At 30.8% G+C, this 18,529-nt stretch overlaps 1 protein-coding gene across 4 annotated transcripts; it reads right to left on the bottom strand.

Annotated features, from left to right (window-relative positions):
* Nucleotides 1-9,860: 9,860 nt before the first annotated feature.
* Nucleotides 9,861-18,098, bottom strand: LOC112036201 (vacuolar cation/proton exchanger 3). Of its 4 annotated transcripts, none has more exons than XM_065779407.1 (13): nt 17,987-18,098; nt 15,484-15,606; nt 15,124-15,387; nt 14,945-15,012; nt 14,788-14,816; nt 13,565-13,761; nt 13,211-13,423; nt 12,528-12,662; nt 12,006-12,122; nt 11,854-11,907; nt 11,099-11,215; nt 10,772-10,868; nt 9,861-10,457 (listed from the first exon to the last, which is right to left on the bottom strand). In XM_065779407.1, exons 2-13 carry the CDS (start codon nt 15,538-15,540, stop codon nt 10,429-10,431), a joined length of 1,377 nt encoding a protein of 458 aa, XP_065635479.1. In that variant the 5' UTR covers nt 15,541-15,606; nt 17,987-18,098; the 3' UTR covers nt 9,861-10,428. The 4 variants fall into 4 exon arrangements, with proteins under 4 accessions (XP_065635479.1, XP_023924773.2, XP_023924774.2 ...); XM_024069005.2 differs by lacking the exon at nt 17,987-18,098 and adding an exon at nt 16,099-16,217; XM_024069006.2 differs by lacking the exon at nt 17,987-18,098 and having other exon boundaries at nt 9,861-10,454; nt 15,484-16,017.
* Nucleotides 18,099-18,529: the final 431 nt, after the last annotated feature.

The raw sequence follows: 18,529 nt of genomic DNA, 5'->3' as shown, positions 1-18,529 counted from the left end.
AAGTTTATTTATTTTAATTCTTTCTCAAAAAAAAAGTTTATTTATTTTAATTAATGGGCATGTCAAATTTTATTGTGAATTATTAACGGTTGATTTAAAGTCCATACAATTCCTTAAGTGCACTGCAGTCTAGGTTTTAATCATTGCACTAGTGAATTAAGGAAGTCCATTAGTATGATATGTGTCCTCGTTGATAAAATATGGTAGTAACATCATTCATTCTTATCCTATTCCATTCTTATCCACAATCTCTAAAACCCTAGGGAACCCATATATAAACCCTCACTTTTCCCTGTTCATCAAGAATCATCAGCCCCTTGGAATTCCCAAAATTTCATAAATATTCTCCCATACCCAAGGCTCCTCAGCCCTTCCTCTTTGGGTATTCATCCTCCAACATCCCTGACCTCTATTCTACCCAAGAACCCCATACATTAGTCATCTTCAACCCATTTAAAAGCTCCAAAAAACAAAAACCCAGGAATAAATAGAAAAATCCCACTTTCTTTTATCTACCCGAAAATTCTCAGAAACAAACCAAAAAAAAACTACCTTCCACTATAATCCAGACCAAGCTCTACCTAAAAAAAAAAAAGGAAACCCTCCCCTACATAACCAGAAAACCACCTTAGAAAAATCCTTCCTTTTTCCCTTTCTCACCAACACAAAACAGCAACTACTTCAATCTTTTAGAAATCCAGCCCAGTTTTCCTAAGCCCACAAACCCAACACAAAACTCACCTCAAGGCCTTTCCCTTCACCAAGCCCATCATGTCCCTCTCCCAACGTTTGGCCCAACCTGATAACTTCAAGCCTATTAGCATAAAACTCCACCAGCCCATTCGGACAAAGCACACAAACTTCAGCCCACTCGAAGAGTAAAATGATCAAGAGATTCAAGACCAATTCAACTTAAAACTCAACTCTTCCAAGCCCATGCCTCAGTCAAGCCCAACCTGAAAATCAAACTAAATTCACATAAGCCCAACTCGTGGACCCATAAGCATACAAATTCACAAAATTACACCTTGACTCCCAAAACTCTCAAATTTATACTTGTTTATTTGGAAACAACTTATCTAACTTTTTGTTAAATTTTTTATTGTTGTTGAAAGTGAGTTAAAATATATGTCTATTTTGAAAAAAGTGAGATTTTAAAAAGTTATACATAAAAGCTAAAAACTAAGCTTATAAACTCATGCCAAACGAACATTGAACAATTTCCAAAATTATACTTGGGCCCCACAATTACCTGAAGTCACTTTCAACCCCAAAATTTTTCAAAATTATGCATCAACCCCAAAATTTGTAAAGATTGCATTTCAACCTTAAACTTTCACAAGATTATGTTTTTAACCCCAAAACTTTTCCATAATCACAAAAATGACCTCCAAAACTTTTAAAAATTGCACAAAAGACCTTGGATCATAAAAATGCATTTTTAATTGTTTTGTGCACAAATAAAATATTTTCCTTAAAAATAATAAAATTAATGATATTATTATCAAACTTTAGAGTAATTAAACATTTGTGTCCCTTTTGCAAGAGATAAAATACTTTGTAAAAGGGAATTGCAAAATTAGATTTCTTAGGCTATGCTTTGGAGTGATGTTAGTTATATTTAATTCAATAATGCAATTTACCTTTTAATAAATGTCATCCAATTACTTGCTTAACTATGCTATTTTGATCTTGCTTTCCAAAGGATAAATTACACATGTCATTTGTTTACATATCATCCTAGGATAGACTACTCGTCATTCATCTACATGTCATCCTAGGATAGATCATACATGTCATACATCCACATGTTATCTTAGGATAGGCTTGCTTTGTTTTATTGCACATGCACATGCATAATATCATTTCTTTTTAAAACCAAATGTCAAATATTTTAGCTATTGTTTAAATGGTGAAATTTAAGATTAAATTCAAAACGAGATACTATCATTTTGGATAAGCATTGTGGGGTGCTTAATACCTTCCTCACATGTATAATTTATAAGTTTTCTAAATTGATTCATTAACAAATAATCTAAAAGTGTCCATTAACCAGACCTAATTTTATTTTTGAAAAAAGAAATATATTTAATTAGAAGATATAAACAAGAAAGTCCTTATGAAAGTGATTTTATAAATTTTGGTATTCTTTATCATGCGTGTTCATTTTATTTAGTTCAAAATTTCAACAGACTTCTGATTTTCCTTTAGAGATTCAAGAGATTAGTGATATCAATACTATTTTCTTAGTCTAGTATTGATTTTGCAATCCCAAAATCTCTAGTGTCTTTAAGGCTTCAGTTGGGAGTTGATAAGGGAATAGAATGAAATGAAATGTAATGATCATAAGAGAATGGAAATAAATAGAATGGAATGAAATGTATTTAAGAAAGGGAAATGAATGGAAAAAGAATGGAATGGAATGAAATTAAGTAACCTTGATTGGATGTTTTAAAATAAAGGAATGGAAAGGAATGAAAATGAATGGAATGTAAGTAATCTTGTTTGGGAGTAACATGGAGGGAATGGAATGGAATCATTTTATGACAATATTACTATTAGACCCTAATTTTAAAATAAAATGTTGAATATATATAGGGGTATTTTGGGAGTTTTACTAAAAAATTTATTAAATCTAATTCTATTCCCTCCCATTTTTCCTAATTTTGGAGGGAATGAAAATTTGAGATTTTAAGGGAATAGAGAAGAATGAGTGTTCTTTCCTACCCATTTCATTCCCTCCCACCCATTTCATTTCCTCCCACTTAAACTCCCAAACTAGGAAATAGTTTTTTCATTCCCTCTATTAAAACTCTCAAACAAAGGAAGAGAAGAATATTCTAAAATTATAACTACAAAAAATGCATTTTTAGCTGTGTTTTACAAAAACGAAGCTACAGGGGGTAATTTGAATTGCGTTTGTGAAAAACACAGCTCCACCCTTGGACGTATAGCTGCGTTTACTAAATTGGGCATCTCAATCTTATCTTGAGCCATTTTCTATGGGGTTTGCATGATCCTTTCCATTTATATAAACTTACATTTTGGCCTTTTGGATCTCTGTTTAACTATAAAGTATCATTATAGAAAGCTTATGATGCCTATTTTCTAACTCCCCATGTCATTTTTTAGAAGCTCGAAAATGTATCTCTATGGATTCTCTTTGTTTGTGTGAAATTTTTGTGGTCCAAACCTATCAAATTGAAGCTTCCCATAATATATTTCCAAAAATACCTCATTTGCATCAAACCGATGCCAGTATAAGCAACAAGTTAGGGAAGAGGGAGGAAATCCTTCTTGTAAAAAATCCTTGTATATTTTTTGTGATGTACAAAATCTTGTATATCTTTTGGCAATTTTTTGTTGGGAACTTGTGATTTTGTGATGTAAAAAATCCTTGCTTATGGAACTTGTAATTTTGTGATGTAAAAAAATCATAAGTTTCTATTTGTGATAGTAGGGAAAAAAAAAATGAAAAAAAAAAAACCTACATCCGCGTTTTTAAACGTAGCTTAAAGCGGGTCTATAGCAGCATTTTCTAAAAATGCAACTAGTATAGGCCTGGTTTGTAAACGCGGCTATAAGAAACGCAGCTATATCCTATAACTGCATTTTTGGGGTCTAAATGCGGCTATAGACCCCTTTTTTTTGTCGTATATTTTATTTATTTATTTCCATTCCATTCTATTCCCTCCTCTCAAACGAGGCCTAAAGAAAATCCCCTCTTGTTTGTTCTTTTATACAGGTATATATTATTCTAATCTTGTTTTAATTTGTTTATTTTGTTATTAACATGCTGTAATTCTACTTTATTATTTGTTCACGTGATGATTATTTTGATCATTTGTTTATTTTATCGTTTTTTTATAAATAAAATCAAAATTAATTTCTTAGATTTATTCTTTTTCAAAATAAATTCCAGATTTGTTTTTCTAAATAAATTCTAGATCTTTTTTCTACCTAGCTTTTTTGGATTTTCGTTCTTACCTTGTTCACACTGAATTTTGGGTTGAGAAATCCTCCTACGGCATCCAACTCTCCAATATGCCTCCCTTCCTCCCACTTTTATTTATAAAATCTTAGTAGACTACACTAGGCCGTTAGTCGCATCTAAATTTATTATTAATTGATATTATGCCCGTGCGATGTACGGTTTAATTAAAAATTATATATATTGAAACTATATTAATAATTTGTGAGCCACATGATAAAAACTAATTAATTTTGAAACATGTAATACATACATGTATTGAGTCACTTTTTACTATGGTAAAATCTATATAAATATTAAATTTATTTTAAATTACTTGAAACATTTGGTAATAGAATTTTAAGTGAAGTATAATTTAAAAATTTTTAGAACTTAGAAAATATAGTTTTATTCATAGTAAATTGTTAGTAATAGAGTTTAATCTTCGATAACAAACTTAATAATAAATGAAAGTATAAATTATATATTTTACTCACATTATCAAAATTATCTTAACAATTATTGAGGCACTTCAAAGTTGAAAGTTTAACAGAGTTTCACCTAGAATAAATCAAATGGAAATTACTTTAATACTCTTTTAATAAATGACCATTTTGAGGAGATAAAACATAACATTTTAGCACTATTTCAACTTTCTTGATGTATCACCATGCACCCTTGTCGTGATGGTTACTTTACAAGTATTAATTAAGTGCTTGTGAGGTGCGGGGTGCAAAGGTCGGGGTTTAGGTCTCTAGAAGATAGTTTCACACATATATACACTTAGATTAAGTTAGAGTAGAATTTCTATATTGTATTAATAAAAAAAAAAAATTTCTTGATGTATAACGTAAACGAAGAAGGAATGAGTATTAACCTTATGCATTGAGTAAGCTTACTTGAGATGATTAAATATGAGATCTTTACATGCCTTCTTAGTTTATGTCAACCTCTTTGCTAATCTAACAAAACTTCATGTTTAATAAAAAGTTATCTACATAATTCCTCATCTTGTATTATGAACATTTTCTATCTTTCACACTCTACAATCCTATCAACGTTTATAATTCTAAGAATTTATTGTCATGCCGATTGGGTCTCAACAATGTTTTTGACAAATAAGTAAAACCCACCAAAAATTTGGGAGGAAAATAAAAAAATACCTAGCATTTTATGCTCCACATGTTTGGTTTCATAAAACCCTCTTTTATGAATCTCAATTTGGATTCTCTTTGTTTGTGTGAAATTTTTGTGGTCCAAACCTATCAAATTGAAGCTTCCCATAATATATTTCCAAAAATACCTCATTTGCATCAAACCGGTGCCAGTATAAGCAACAAGTTAGGGAAGAGGGAGGAAATCCTTCTTGTAAAAAATCCTTGTATATTTTTTGTGATGTACAAAATCTTGTATATCTTTTGGCAATTTTTTGTTGGGAACTTGTGATTTTGTGATCTAAAAAATCCTTGCTTATGGAACTTGTAATTTTGTGATGTAAAAAAATCCTAAGTTTCTGTTTGTGATAGCAGGGAAAAAAAAAAAGAAAAAAGAAAAACCTATATCCGCGTTTTTAAACATAGCTTAAAGCGGGTCTATAGCAGCATTTTCTAAAAACGCAACTAGTATAGGCCTGGTTTGTAAACGCGGCTATAAGAAACGCAGCTATATCCTATAACTGCATTTTTGGGGTCTAAACGCGGCTATAGACCCCTTTTTTTTTTGTCGTATATTCTTTTTATTTATTTCCATTCCATTCTATTCCCTCCTCCCAAACGAGGCCTAAAGAAAATCCCCTCTTGTTTGTTCTTTTATGCAGGTATATATTATTCTAATCTTGTTTTAATTTGTTTATTTGGTTATTAACATGCTGTAATTCTACTTTATTATTTGTTCACGTGATGATTATTTTGATCATCTGTTTATTTTATCTTTTTTTATAAATAAAATCAAAATTAATTTCTTAGATTTATTCTTTTTCAAAATAAATTCCAGATTTGTTTTTCTAAATAAATTCTAGATCTTTTTTCTACCTAGCTTTTTTGGATTTTCGTTCTTACCTTGTTCACACTGAATTTTGGGTTGAGAAATCCTCCTACGGCATCCAACTCTCCAATTTGCCTCCCTTCCTCCCACTTTTATTTATAAAATTTTAGTAGACTACACTAGACCGTTAGTCGCATCTAAATTTATTATTAATTGGTATTATGCCCGTGCGATGTACGGTTTAATTAAAAATTATATATATTGAAACTATATTAATAATTTGTGAGCCACATGATAAAAACTAATTAATTTTGAAACATGTAATACATACATGTATTGAGTCACTTTTTACTATGGTAAAATCTAAATAAATATTAAATTTATTTTAAATTACTTGAAACATTTGGTAACAGAATTTTAACTGAAGTATAATTTAAAAATTTTTAGAACTTAGAAAATATAGTTTTATTCATAGTAAATTGTTAGCAATAGAGTTTAATCTTCGATAACAAACTTAATAATAAATGAAAGTATAAATTATATATTTTACTCACATTATCAAAATTATCTCAACAATTATTGAAGCACTTCAAAGTTGAAAGTTTAATAGAGTTTCACCTAGAATAAATCAAATGGAAATTACTTTAATACTCTTTTAATAAATGACCATTTTGAGGAGATAAAACATAACATTTTAGCACTATTTCAACTTTCTTGATGTATCACCATGCACCCTTGGCNTTTTATTCATAGTAAATTATTAGCAATAGAGTTTAATCTTCGATAACAAACTAATAATAAATGAAAGTATAAATTATATATTTTACTCACATTATCAAAATTATCTCAACAATTATTGAAGCACTTCAAAGTTGAAAGTTTAATAGAGTTTCACCTAGAATAAATCAAATGGAAATTACTTAATACTCTTTTAATAAATGACCATTTTGAGGAGATAAAACATAACATTTTAGCACTATTTCAACTTTCTTGATGTATCACCATGCACCTTGGCGTGATGGTTACTTTACAAGTATTAATTAAGTGTTGTGAGGTGCGGGGTGCAAAGGTCGGGGTTTAGGTCTCTAGAAGATAGTTTCACACATATACACTTAGATTAAGTAAGAGTAGAATTTCTATATTGATTAAAAAAAAAAAAAATTTCTTGATGTATAACGTAAACGAAGAAGGAATGAGTATTAACCTATGCATTGAGTAAACTTACTTGAGATGATTAAATATGAGATCTTTACATGCCTTCTTAGTTTATGTCAACCTCTTTGCTAATCTAACAAAACTTCATGTTTAATAAAAAGTTATCTACATAATTCCTCATCTTGTATTATGAACATTTTCTATCTTTCACACTCTACAATCCTATCAACGTTTATAATTCTAAGAATTTATTGTCATGCCGATTGGGTCTCAACAATGTTTTTGACAAATAAGTAAAACCCACCAAAAATTTGGGAGGAAAATAAAAAAATACCTAGCATTTTATGCTCCACATGTTTGGTTTCATAAAACCCTCTTTTATGAATCTCAATAAATCAAGTGATGAACAAAATGGAAAAAAAGAAAAGAAAAAAGGGAAACAAAATTTTAGTTAAAATAGAATTTTAGTTGAAATAGAATTTTATATTTTTTAAAACTTAGCTAATAGGGTTTATTCTTTCTTTAACGTACAACTATTTTTTTTTATCTAAAAAAAAATGTTCTATTTGATTTATCCAAAAAAACCTCTTAGCTACTGGGCTTGAGTCTATCCAAAAATATCTCTTCGTTGTAGGACTTAAATTTCTTTGTTTTTGTTTTTATGGGATAAAAATTGTGTATTAAAAAAAAGAAAAGAAAATTTGTAGATTATTTATAACGTGAAGAAAAAAAAAAAAAAACTTGATATTAACATTAAGTTTTTGTGTCTATCCAAAGATAAATAGAGGAAAGTTGATAAGAAAATTAAAAATTTTGTGTTTATACGAAGATTATAGACGTTGATAAGAACAAATAAGATGCTTTTGTGTCTATCCAAAGATAAATAGAGGAAAGGTTGATAATAAAAATAATTAAGAATTTGTGTCTATCTTAAAAATTGATTTTAGGGTAAATTGCAAATTACATTTCTAAAGTTTGGGAGTGATTGAATTTTACACCCTGAAATTTCAAGATTTGAATTTTACCCCTTGAAGTTTGGGATGTTTGGATTTTATACTTTGACATTTTAGAATTTGGATTTTACCCTCTAAAGTTTAGGGTTGTTTGGATTTTACACTCTCAAATTCTGAAACTTTAGGGTGTAAAATTCAAACATCCCAAAATTTTAGGAGGTAAAATCCAAACACTGCAAAAATATAGGGGGTAAAATCGAAATTTTGAAACGTTAGAGTGTAAAATCTAAATATCACCAAACTTCAGGGGGTAAAATCCAAATTCTAAAACTTTAGGGTGTAAAATCCAATCACCCCCAAGTTTTATTTACAATTTACCATTGATTTTAAATTGCTGCAATTTGGTGTAGTCACTTGATACAGCCACGGCTTCTAAGTCTAATTTTTATTATATAATATATATGATAATATTATTTATTTTATTTTATTTTTTTGATTTAGGCTGAAGCTTAGGGCTTATAGCCCACTAACATATTTCCTTCTAGGTCATAACTCTTCCTCATTCTTGAAAAAAGAAAAAAAGAAAAAAGAAAAAAAAAAAGGAAGGTCTTAACTCTTCCTTAAGCCTTAAAACCTTCAAGTAGGCCCAAAGACATAATACCCAAACTTATCTTATAAACTATTTAAATATATTTTTTTAAATAAATAGGATAAATTTTCAATTTATGCCCCTCTCTATGATATTTGTTCTTTATCATCAAGCTAATACACCAATTAGTTTTGAGCATTTTGGTGTAGGCAAGGTTCGAACACTTAATGTCTTATTGGACGGTAAGAGATTTTACCAGTTGAGGTAACTCGAGCCCATAACTAATCAAATAATTCTTATACAAATTCTTGGATGATTAAGAATTTGTTTAATGAAAACACTGAGTATACAACGCTACATACAAACCAAAAGACAAGCTCAAAACACAGACACAGAATCCACAAGCAGTATGAGCTGCAAACAACCCAGCATACAACATATTTATAAGGCCTTTCGACCTCAACTAAAACTGTACCACAGATTTTAACATGTAGTCTGGAGGATCAGCATATGACAGGCCTATAGAAGAGGTATGCATTGAATATTAATGACACAAGGGTTGAAGACAGTGCCGTTCTCAACCACCACAACCACCACCACCACCACCACAATCACCACCACCACAATCACCACCTCCACCTCCGCAGCCACCACCATCACCACCACGTTTGTCTTTGTTAGTAGGATCTTTACCATTTGGACCATCAACACATGCAAAAATTATCATTGATATGATTGAAATCACTAGAAAAATTTGGCTAAGTAGCAGAAAGCAATCAGAGAGATTACCAACAATCTCACCCCCCATGTTTTCCAAGGGTCGCTCCATCTATGTGAGCTGAGATTTACACTTTCACAATCCTAGTTCTGAAATTCTTACTATTACACTCTTCCAATTATAGAGGAGGCCCTCTCCTGAGTAATTAAAGCTCTAAACACGACAAAGTTCCTTGTATATTCCAACAGCATACTACACCGCTATCCTCTTTTTCATTTCTTTCCAGGCAGTTTCCTTGTGATAAAAACAAGGATTGAGAACTTTCTTTATACTTTCCTTTCATGACAGGAATCCGAAATAGAACCAAAAAGAATGATCAAAGGACAATTCAATTTTTGTCCTACTTGATAGGAAAAGGGGTGGGCGGTGGGAGGGGAAACAAAAACAAAATAAAAAAAACACAAAATTAAAGCCTAGACTAGGAACAATATATTCTGGTAGAAGGCTGAGTGGCAATCCATTTAACAATGTTAAAATAGTAGACAACTTTCCCAATGTGTATATAATATGTAATAATAAGACCTCTCCATAGTATACACTATACTTGCCTTGATTAAATGGAGAAGTAAGAGACAAAACATATAGATGAAAAAATAAGTCCACTTTGTATCAGCAGTTACTAGTTAGTAACCAAAAAAAGAAGAGTATCCTTGAGACTTCTCACATTTTGACTTCAACTATTCCTACCCTGTGAAATTCAATACAAAACCTAGATCCTATATTCAAACAATTTTTCTTTAGTTGTCCGTGAGGGACAAGAAAGTATCCATTGCCCACCGCATCAAAGAAGTGCACTAAAGAACACCTTAAACTTGGATCTTGGAATGGTTCAATGTTGGATGCTATGCACTGACAAGATAAACCTTGAGCTTCCAAATATCAACCTTCTTAAAGTTTACCCATGAATTGACTATGTTTTAGGGAGTTTCTGCAAAAACACTTCATCACTGCACAAAGTGGGGCTTGATCTTTAGCAGATTCACTTTATAATACAATGTCCTCAATGACTTGGTTTAGGGGGCTTGTCTGCTGCAAAACCATATTCCCAGTGTGTTTTAGTTAAAGCATAAACAAAAAATTTAGAGCACACTGATGTCTTTGAGAGTGTGTGTGTGTGAGAGAAACTGGCAATCCATTAATTAAGAAATTATTCTTCTTTGTTTTCCAAGAACAAACTGATTATCCAAAATGAGGAACTACTAAAAAATTATAATTTTTCTTGTTGCAAAAGATATTGAAAGCATAATATTTAAGAAATAAACTAACGCTGTGGGCATAAATAGTAATGAGTGAACACAATTCAAAATTTCTAATAGTTATGTGTAAAATAGGTGATAACTAACCAATTGAAGAAGGGTCTATATGTACAAAGAAACTTGCAGCAACTATTAGGTAGCAAAGAACGAGCATTAGTCCTTTTAAGTAATTAGAAGTTCCATCCTGCATGGTCAAAATGGTAGTTATGTAAAGAACAATCCAAAGAAGGTAAAAATTTTCAGACAAAAGGCACTACAAATTTTAATGTTTGTGTGTGTCTGTCACATTTTGTGTGGTAAAACACTATTAGAACATTATAGTTATAAAATGTCTTCTCATTGCTAAATATTAATGTAGATTGATCTTTTCCCAGAATAACAGTCATCTAACACAATGAAGGTTCAACTGCCTACCTGCACCATGAAGGCTACCACCAGAACAGTTATAAAAAGTGTAGCTGTCTCAAAAAGTTGAAAATTTAAGTCCATGGGACGCCCCATGACCCAACCAGCGACCACACAAAAGGGAATCTGCAGTCATAGCAACCATTTTATATGAGTCAGTGGATACTTAACACAAAGAGGGCAAGAAAAAGTGTTACATATAACAATGGACTACCCCATAGTACTGACAAGATTTGTAAGTAACCATGGTGCTTAAGCATTTTAAGCAGATCAAACACTCCTTAGGACTGTTACAAAACTATAATAAGCTTTTTTTGTTTTTTTGTTTTTTTTTTTTGAGAGAGTTTCAACCTAATTGGCCAGACAATGCAAGAATATTTCCGTTCATCATTCCAAAATAACCATTCCAAGTTCTGCCACAATCGACAAAGAGAAAAAGAAGCACCTTTCAACACATTTTCAGCAATTCACAAGAAAGATGAAAAATGTACTTCAGTTCACAAAGACCATATCTTATATTAAAAGAAACCCAAATAAATTCTTCCTATATATATATATATATTATTTTTTTTGTTCTTTTTATTTACTTTTACAAAGAATATAGCTAGGATCATTTCCTCCAAGTTGGAAAAATGTATACATCAAAGCAAGAATAAAATGGTTTTTTTGGTAAGGGGCATAAATAAAATTTGCTATGGTTGCACTCAAAAAGAAAATGGCATTAAGAAGAAATAAATGATCACTATATAATGTTTGAAACTCACCCCAAACATAGCTATCTGTGTTGATGAGCCTATTGCCACTCCCAAAGATATATCCTACATAAGATATTGAGTAAATTAAAACTTCAGTACATTAAAAAAGTATGATTGGTCATGCATAGTTGTAGAATTCCACTAGCAGTATAAGCACTTACAAGCTTGTCTTTCATGGCAAACATAACGGCACCTGCATGCTCTGCTGCATTCCCAACGATTGGGAGCAAAATAACACTGATAAATGCTACCGGGATTTTTAGTGAAGCAGATGCCCCCTGAACGCATAATGATTAATGACTTCTATTGTAAGAAAATCCCAGAACTACATAAAAGATACAAACCAATTCCCTCCACTATACAAGAAACTAAAAAAGATATTTATTATATAAGAAGACATTTGTTTAAAAAGAAATGCAAATTATGTATAAATTAGAGGAAGATGAAGGGTTCTTTTTGTTGAAAAAACTACTGGAAATCTGATGAACAAAATCCATCAAAGATCAATAATAATTTAGTTAAGACAGTTTTAAAATAAAGAAATAGACACCATTTCCACCAAGGGGTAAAAAAATATGAGTTTTCATCTTCAGAAGTTACCTCTATCAATATCCATCAATATCCCAATAGAAGATATATTAAAGATGTGCAAAGAATAGCACAGATTCACAACATAGAATTACCTCTATGGCATTAACTAAATATTCTGAGAGGAATGAAACCCATGCAGTCAAAATAGATAGCCATATTATTGATTCCCACATAGAGATTTCAGGAGCTTCTTCATCATCCGAACCTTCTTCAGTCTGAGTCTCTCCCTGAATTTATTCCATTTATAGGACAAACCATTAATAACAGATGAAAGTAGAAACTTGAACAAGCTTTCAAGAGCTTACATAAGAACTGAATGAATATTCTATTACAACCTAGTCTATCCATACCATTCTACTGTTTGCTTAAGCTTACACACTATATGTTTCTTATTTGATCATGGACTGGATCTTCTTATTAATCTCACACATATCATAATAAATATACAAACTTATCTAATACATGTTGATCTGATGCAATTATAAGAAACTTACTATGAATAGAAACAGCTAGAAAAGCAATATCAAAAATTTAGTACTAGTTCTAAGCATAATTTTTGAACCTAAAGGAATTCATCATGTGTTTACAAAACAATAAATTGGTAACAGATCCACATTACAAATTATGATAATACAATGATTTAAACTTTTATCAGTACCCTATAGAAGATTGACGGTGTAAAATTAGTAAACATTGTGTAATGTGTTCAATGTCAAACATCAAAAGCAAAGATCCAAAGAGAACGTATGTAAGAATTTGATATCAAAGTACTCACCCCATCAACTGGGATGTATTGATTCTTCTGCCTCTTCAGTTGATAAGCAAGATAGGAAGCATATGCCACAAGCATAATACAACTACTAAACCTTGAAAGAGCTAACTCTGACTTCCCAAAATGTAACTCTGTGTGTGTAGAATGAAGGACAGCGGGAAATAGTAGTCCCATGACTGCCATTAACAGCAAACCAGAGTCAACTGAAGCAGTTGCCTGAGAAGAATAGAATAATTTGAACATTATTTTTAACCAAGATTTGAATGAATCAAGAGCGAAAGTGTAGTCAACCAAATATGGTTCTTTTGTTTCAAAGGCTAAATAGTAAATATGCTCCTCCAGTGATGAAAAACATACCTTATCGAACACTTGTTCCTTCTCATAAAACACAATTCCACCACTGAAAAATGCGCATCCAAGCACCAACAACATGTTAGACAAAATTGAGCCCAGTAATGACTGTTGAACAACACGTATCATGCCACTCTTCAATGCATAAATTGATATTATCAATTCTGTAATATTTCCGAAAGTAGCATTTAGAAGACCTCCAACTGCAAAGCTCAAATGAAGGGATAACAATTTATCCAAAATAGAAAATTATTAGTCACAGTGACACATACACACACAAAACCCATGTAACTTTTATAAGTGGAGATTGTGGGAATAAGGTTTTAATTCAGCCTCCATTAGTAAGCAATTAAGCATGGTTCAAGGAACCCATTAAAAAATGCATAGCCTAATACATCCTAATTGGCCTGATCTAATCCAGATCTATTGTCAATAAACAGGATGGATTTCTCTAGATTATTGGAAAAAAGGACAACATGTTATCAAGTGAGCCATCAAGACTAACATAAATTAACACACAACATTTAGCGACAGAAGAGATAACACAAACCGACTTCTCTCTCTCCTCAAATAAAAAAAATATTAATTGCTTGTCAGCTTTACAAAAAAAACACACACACACATACCAAACGTACAATTATATTTTTTCACACACTGAAACATGTTATTTGAAACATGTTTTCACAATACTTTTTAAACCACAGTTCTCATATCATTTTAAACAACGATATTAGAAATCTTCAACCAAATGGGCCCCAAAGGAAAAATGAAAAGAATCTTTCTCATGAAATGGAAATTATTATTCTCTCTTGCAATATCATTTAATAAACTTCATGCTAATGGTGCATACTTTCAGGGTATTTAAATTTATGTAATAAACAACTTTCAGTGCAACATTAGTATTTAAGATGAATACAACAACATATGAAAACTAACTTTTTACCAAATAACACGTAATGATGTGCCTTCCCCAATTCATTAGTTCAATGTATGTGTTTATGCCTATTTTTAAACTATGCTATCATTGTTTTATCAGTCAATACTCTGTTAATGTTAATGTTAATGTTAATGAAACAAAGCTTAAAATCACACAAAAGGACAGAATTTGTGTTGAAATTTTGCATAACAGATCAACATAAACTAAAACTTCATGTTACACTTACTAAAAAAAATTCATGTTTTATGAGTATTAAAGATTTACAAGTGGAGAAATTTAGCAATAAAATTACCTATTGGTCCAGTAAAGCAAGCCAGCTGCCTGCATCAAAGCAAGCCCAAGCATTGTAAAATACTTCATTTGTCAATCCAAATAAATGCAAAGTTAGAATTTCACTGAAACGAAAAAGTACTCGGCTAACATTATAGATAAGATGTGAGATAGCTTACTCTGTAGCATAGCCTAGACGTTCAGCCAAAGGTATAATACCCAATAAGCTTAAAAAGAAGACCCAACCCTGAAATGTAATTGAAGAAACAAATCATCAAAACAAAACACAATATATCATCCATATAAAAATGATGTAGAAGAAGATACTAATTAATGTGCATAAACACAGTTTGCTCACATGACTGCCAGACATTTTATCAACCAAGATTGCTAGAGGGCCAAGTGGCATGAGTATGTTGATTTTGGCTGAGAAAATTACGATCTTGATGCTATCGATCACACTATTCCTCATGTATTGTTTATAACCTTTTGCTGAAGTAGCAGCAGATATATGCGTAATCTCATGAAAAGAATTTTTGTTTGTAGAAACTGATGCAGCAGCAGGACTAACTAGGCTCTCATCCTCAAATTCAATCACTGCTCTTCCATCTAAGGACCCCATCTGTCATTAACAAGGAAAAAAAGTTGGCAAATGCCACACATATATATACTACAGTTTTTAAGAACAAATTAAGAAGAAGAGTTAAGAAAAATGAACCTCCAAATTGTAATGGATCGGAACAATTGGCGTTGTATCTTCGTTATGGTTATCCATGAGGTACAGCTAGGCCAAAATAACGAAGAAGGGTTCCATTTCTATATTCAAGCATCACGTTCTTTGCTGATTAAATCACATAAAAGAAACAGACTTTGTAACAGACAGTTGAAACAAATGTATGTACAAAAGCCAATTTCTTTCTTTCTGGTAAAATAGAGATCAGCATAATCATCTAGAAGAAAAATAAAAAGAAAATGGAATTCTTGAAGTGGGTTTTCATTATTTTTCTTGTTTATGTGTATCATTCAGAATGAAATTGTGGTTGGGACTTGGGACCCAGAAGGTTGAGAAGCTATTATTGGCAATGGCTTTAAACCGTTTGATTGTTTAGAAAATTTTAAAAATAAAAAAAATAAGAAGAAGAACGCGGAGAATTAGGTGACATAATCCTAGAGCCACTAGATCCCGGAATGGTCGGCTTTCATATTCTATTTTAAGACAGACATAGACATTCTTTCTTTTGTTTCATTTTCTTTCTGTTTAAACAAACAAAATTTTACAACAAAAAAAAAGGAAAAAAGAAAACCAAAAACCAAAAACCAAACAAAAACTAACTCGTGAACAATATGAACGTTGTTGTTTGTTTCTTTCTCTTTCTCCGTTTCAGTCAGAGGAAACGTTGGATGTCAATCCCGTGGTCGCATTTAAAACCTCTGTCTCTCTCTTTGCATTTTTATTAAGTATGCACGTGAAGTAATGTCAAACGGCTGATATATCATAGAAGACTAGAAGTTGTATATGGCTATAACAAAGAGTAATGTTAAAACTACAACTTATTCATATGATAAATTGTGGGTGATTAAGTTATAAAATCAAATGGACTTCATATTTTTTCTCTACCATTTACAACTTACAACGTAAACAAATTGTGTCACAAGTTATAGTCCTGAAATTTTTCTTATGACAAAACAATCCAAACAACAAAAAGTCCATACATACACGTTATTCTATAAACTTTGTCACAATTAAATAACAATTAAATAAGATTCATTGGCTTTTGTGTAAGAGTTCGTCCTAAGTGGTAGGTTATGCATATATTCATAATAAATTTTAAGTAAAATTTTGTTTTTGGTTGTTAATAATGAAAAAAAAAATAGTAGTATATTTAAATTAAAATCAATAACAACTTACTATTTAGAATTTATTATGAAAATATTGTAAAAATATTGTGAATTATTACAAACGATTGTGCACCTAATAATGCATTTGTGACACTTTAGATACAACTGTCTTTTGCGGCGAATTACTGGGAGAAAAAAATGGGGAATCTATGTGGTAGTCACATCATTATTTGCCGCATAAAGCATTTGTGAGTTGCAGTTGCGACAAAGAGAGAAAGCGTGTGTAATAGCACCAATATCGCCCCAATTTGTGTCATTTCCGTGTCTCTCCATGTCTATGCCCTCTCTCTCAATTTTACACATTCTTTTTAACTTTGACTTTTAGCATTTTAGTTTTGACTTTTAGCATTAGCTTAGTCGGTGCTTTTTACGCATCAATATCGCCCCAATTTGTGTCATTTCCGTGTCTCTCTAGATCTATGCCCTCTCTCAATTTTACACATTCTTTTAAATTTTACTTTTAGCATTTTAGTTTTGACTTTTAGCATTAGCTTAGTCGGTTCTTTTTACTTTCCAACCACATATTATAAGTCTTCTCTTTAGATTACCCGCAGGGCCGGCTTAATAACTTTTGGGGCTTTAGGCAAAAATTTTAAATGAGGCATTTTTATAATTAAATATTAATCAAATAATATATATATATATATATTGAATTTTTTTTATTTAAAATTTATTTTTCTTGCATTTTGAGATGCAAAATGACTAATTAAGTTTTTGTATTTAAGTTCTTTTAACATTTCTTTTTCAATTGATAATATAGCTAATTCATTTAATCTTTCTTGTGACATAGTAGACCTTAAAGCCATGACCAATTTAAAGTTAAAACCTGCACAAATAAAAATTAATTTAATGTATGATTTAATAAATTAGTGTCACTATAATAAAAATGAGTTGACATGATACACATCAAATTATTAATTGATATAATAATTTATAATAATAGATAAAGTGTCAGATTATAAAAAAATAAAAAAAAAGTGAGAAACCGTCAGCTACTCCACTACTCCTATCATCCTATGGCTAAGTTTTAAAGAAAAAATGTGTCCTATCAATTATCATGGCAAAGGTCCAAAGAGAGGCAGAATAGAAAAGCTATCATAGCTACAAAAAACGTGTCCCATCCCATCAAACAATTGTGCAGTGCATCAATGAAAGTGTGAAACAAACAATATATATATATATATATAAAATTTAGGTGAAATAAATAGAAGTCTAGAAGACTATGAGTCTTGTTCCTCATAAAAAAAAGAAAAAAGAAGAAGACTATGAGTCTTCATTTTCGGAAAGACAAAGAGAAAGAGGGGGAGACTGAAGAAGAATACCTATGACTGTAGATTGGTACGCAGGAGCCTGGACTCAACAAAGAGAAATTTCAAGCTAAAATGACCGAGTTTATGGAAAAAGATCAAGAATCAAGATGAAGATGAAGAAAAGAAAGGTAAGACCGTAAGAATATTGATGGAGAGGTAGAGAGATAAAGAGATGAGAGGTTTTTCTTTTGTTTTTGAAATTTATAATCTCTAATATAGCATATTTCACAACAATACGTTGTATTATTAATGAATTTGTTTGCTATTAATTTTGATTTTAGCATATTTCAAGAATGAGTTAATAAATTTGTCTCCTACAATTTAATTTTGTTAGCTGAAGTTTGTCTATTTTTAGTTTTTCCTTTTTAATCTTTTTCATTTTAGGATACAATGGGACCTTTTTAATGCATTTTATTGACCAATAAACGTGCTTAATTTTTTTTTAAATTAAAATATATAGATAAATATATTATATATATAATTTTTTTTTTTTTTTTACAAGTGGGGGCCTTTTTTTTATTTGGGGCCTTAGGCGATTGCATTAATTGCTTTACC

Source organism: Quercus suber, unplaced genomic scaffold, assembly GCF_002906115.3.
Source record: "Quercus suber isolate HL8 unplaced genomic scaffold, Cork oak 2.0 scaffold_207, whole genome shotgun sequence".
Lineage (NCBI taxonomy): Eukaryota > Viridiplantae > Streptophyta > Magnoliopsida > Fagales > Fagaceae > Quercus > Quercus suber.
The sequence above is the reverse complement of the archived record's forward strand: the minus strand, read 5'-3'. Positions and strand labels throughout refer to the sequence as shown.

Bases quoted from the DNA above. Each gene is read 5' to 3' on its own strand.
- LOC112036201 (XM_065779407.1), bottom strand. From the start codon at position 15,540: ATGGATAACCATAACGAAGATACAACGCCAATTGTTCCGATCCATTAC. The intron at 15,013-15,123 runs GTGAGCAAACTG...ATTACATTTCAG, and splicing joins ATAAAATGTCTGGCAGTCAT to GGTTGGGTCTTCTTTTTAAG. The intron at 13,762-14,787 runs GTAATTTTATTG...TGAGCTTTGCAG, and splicing joins TTGCTTTACTGGACCAATAG to TTGGAGGTCTTCTAAATGCT.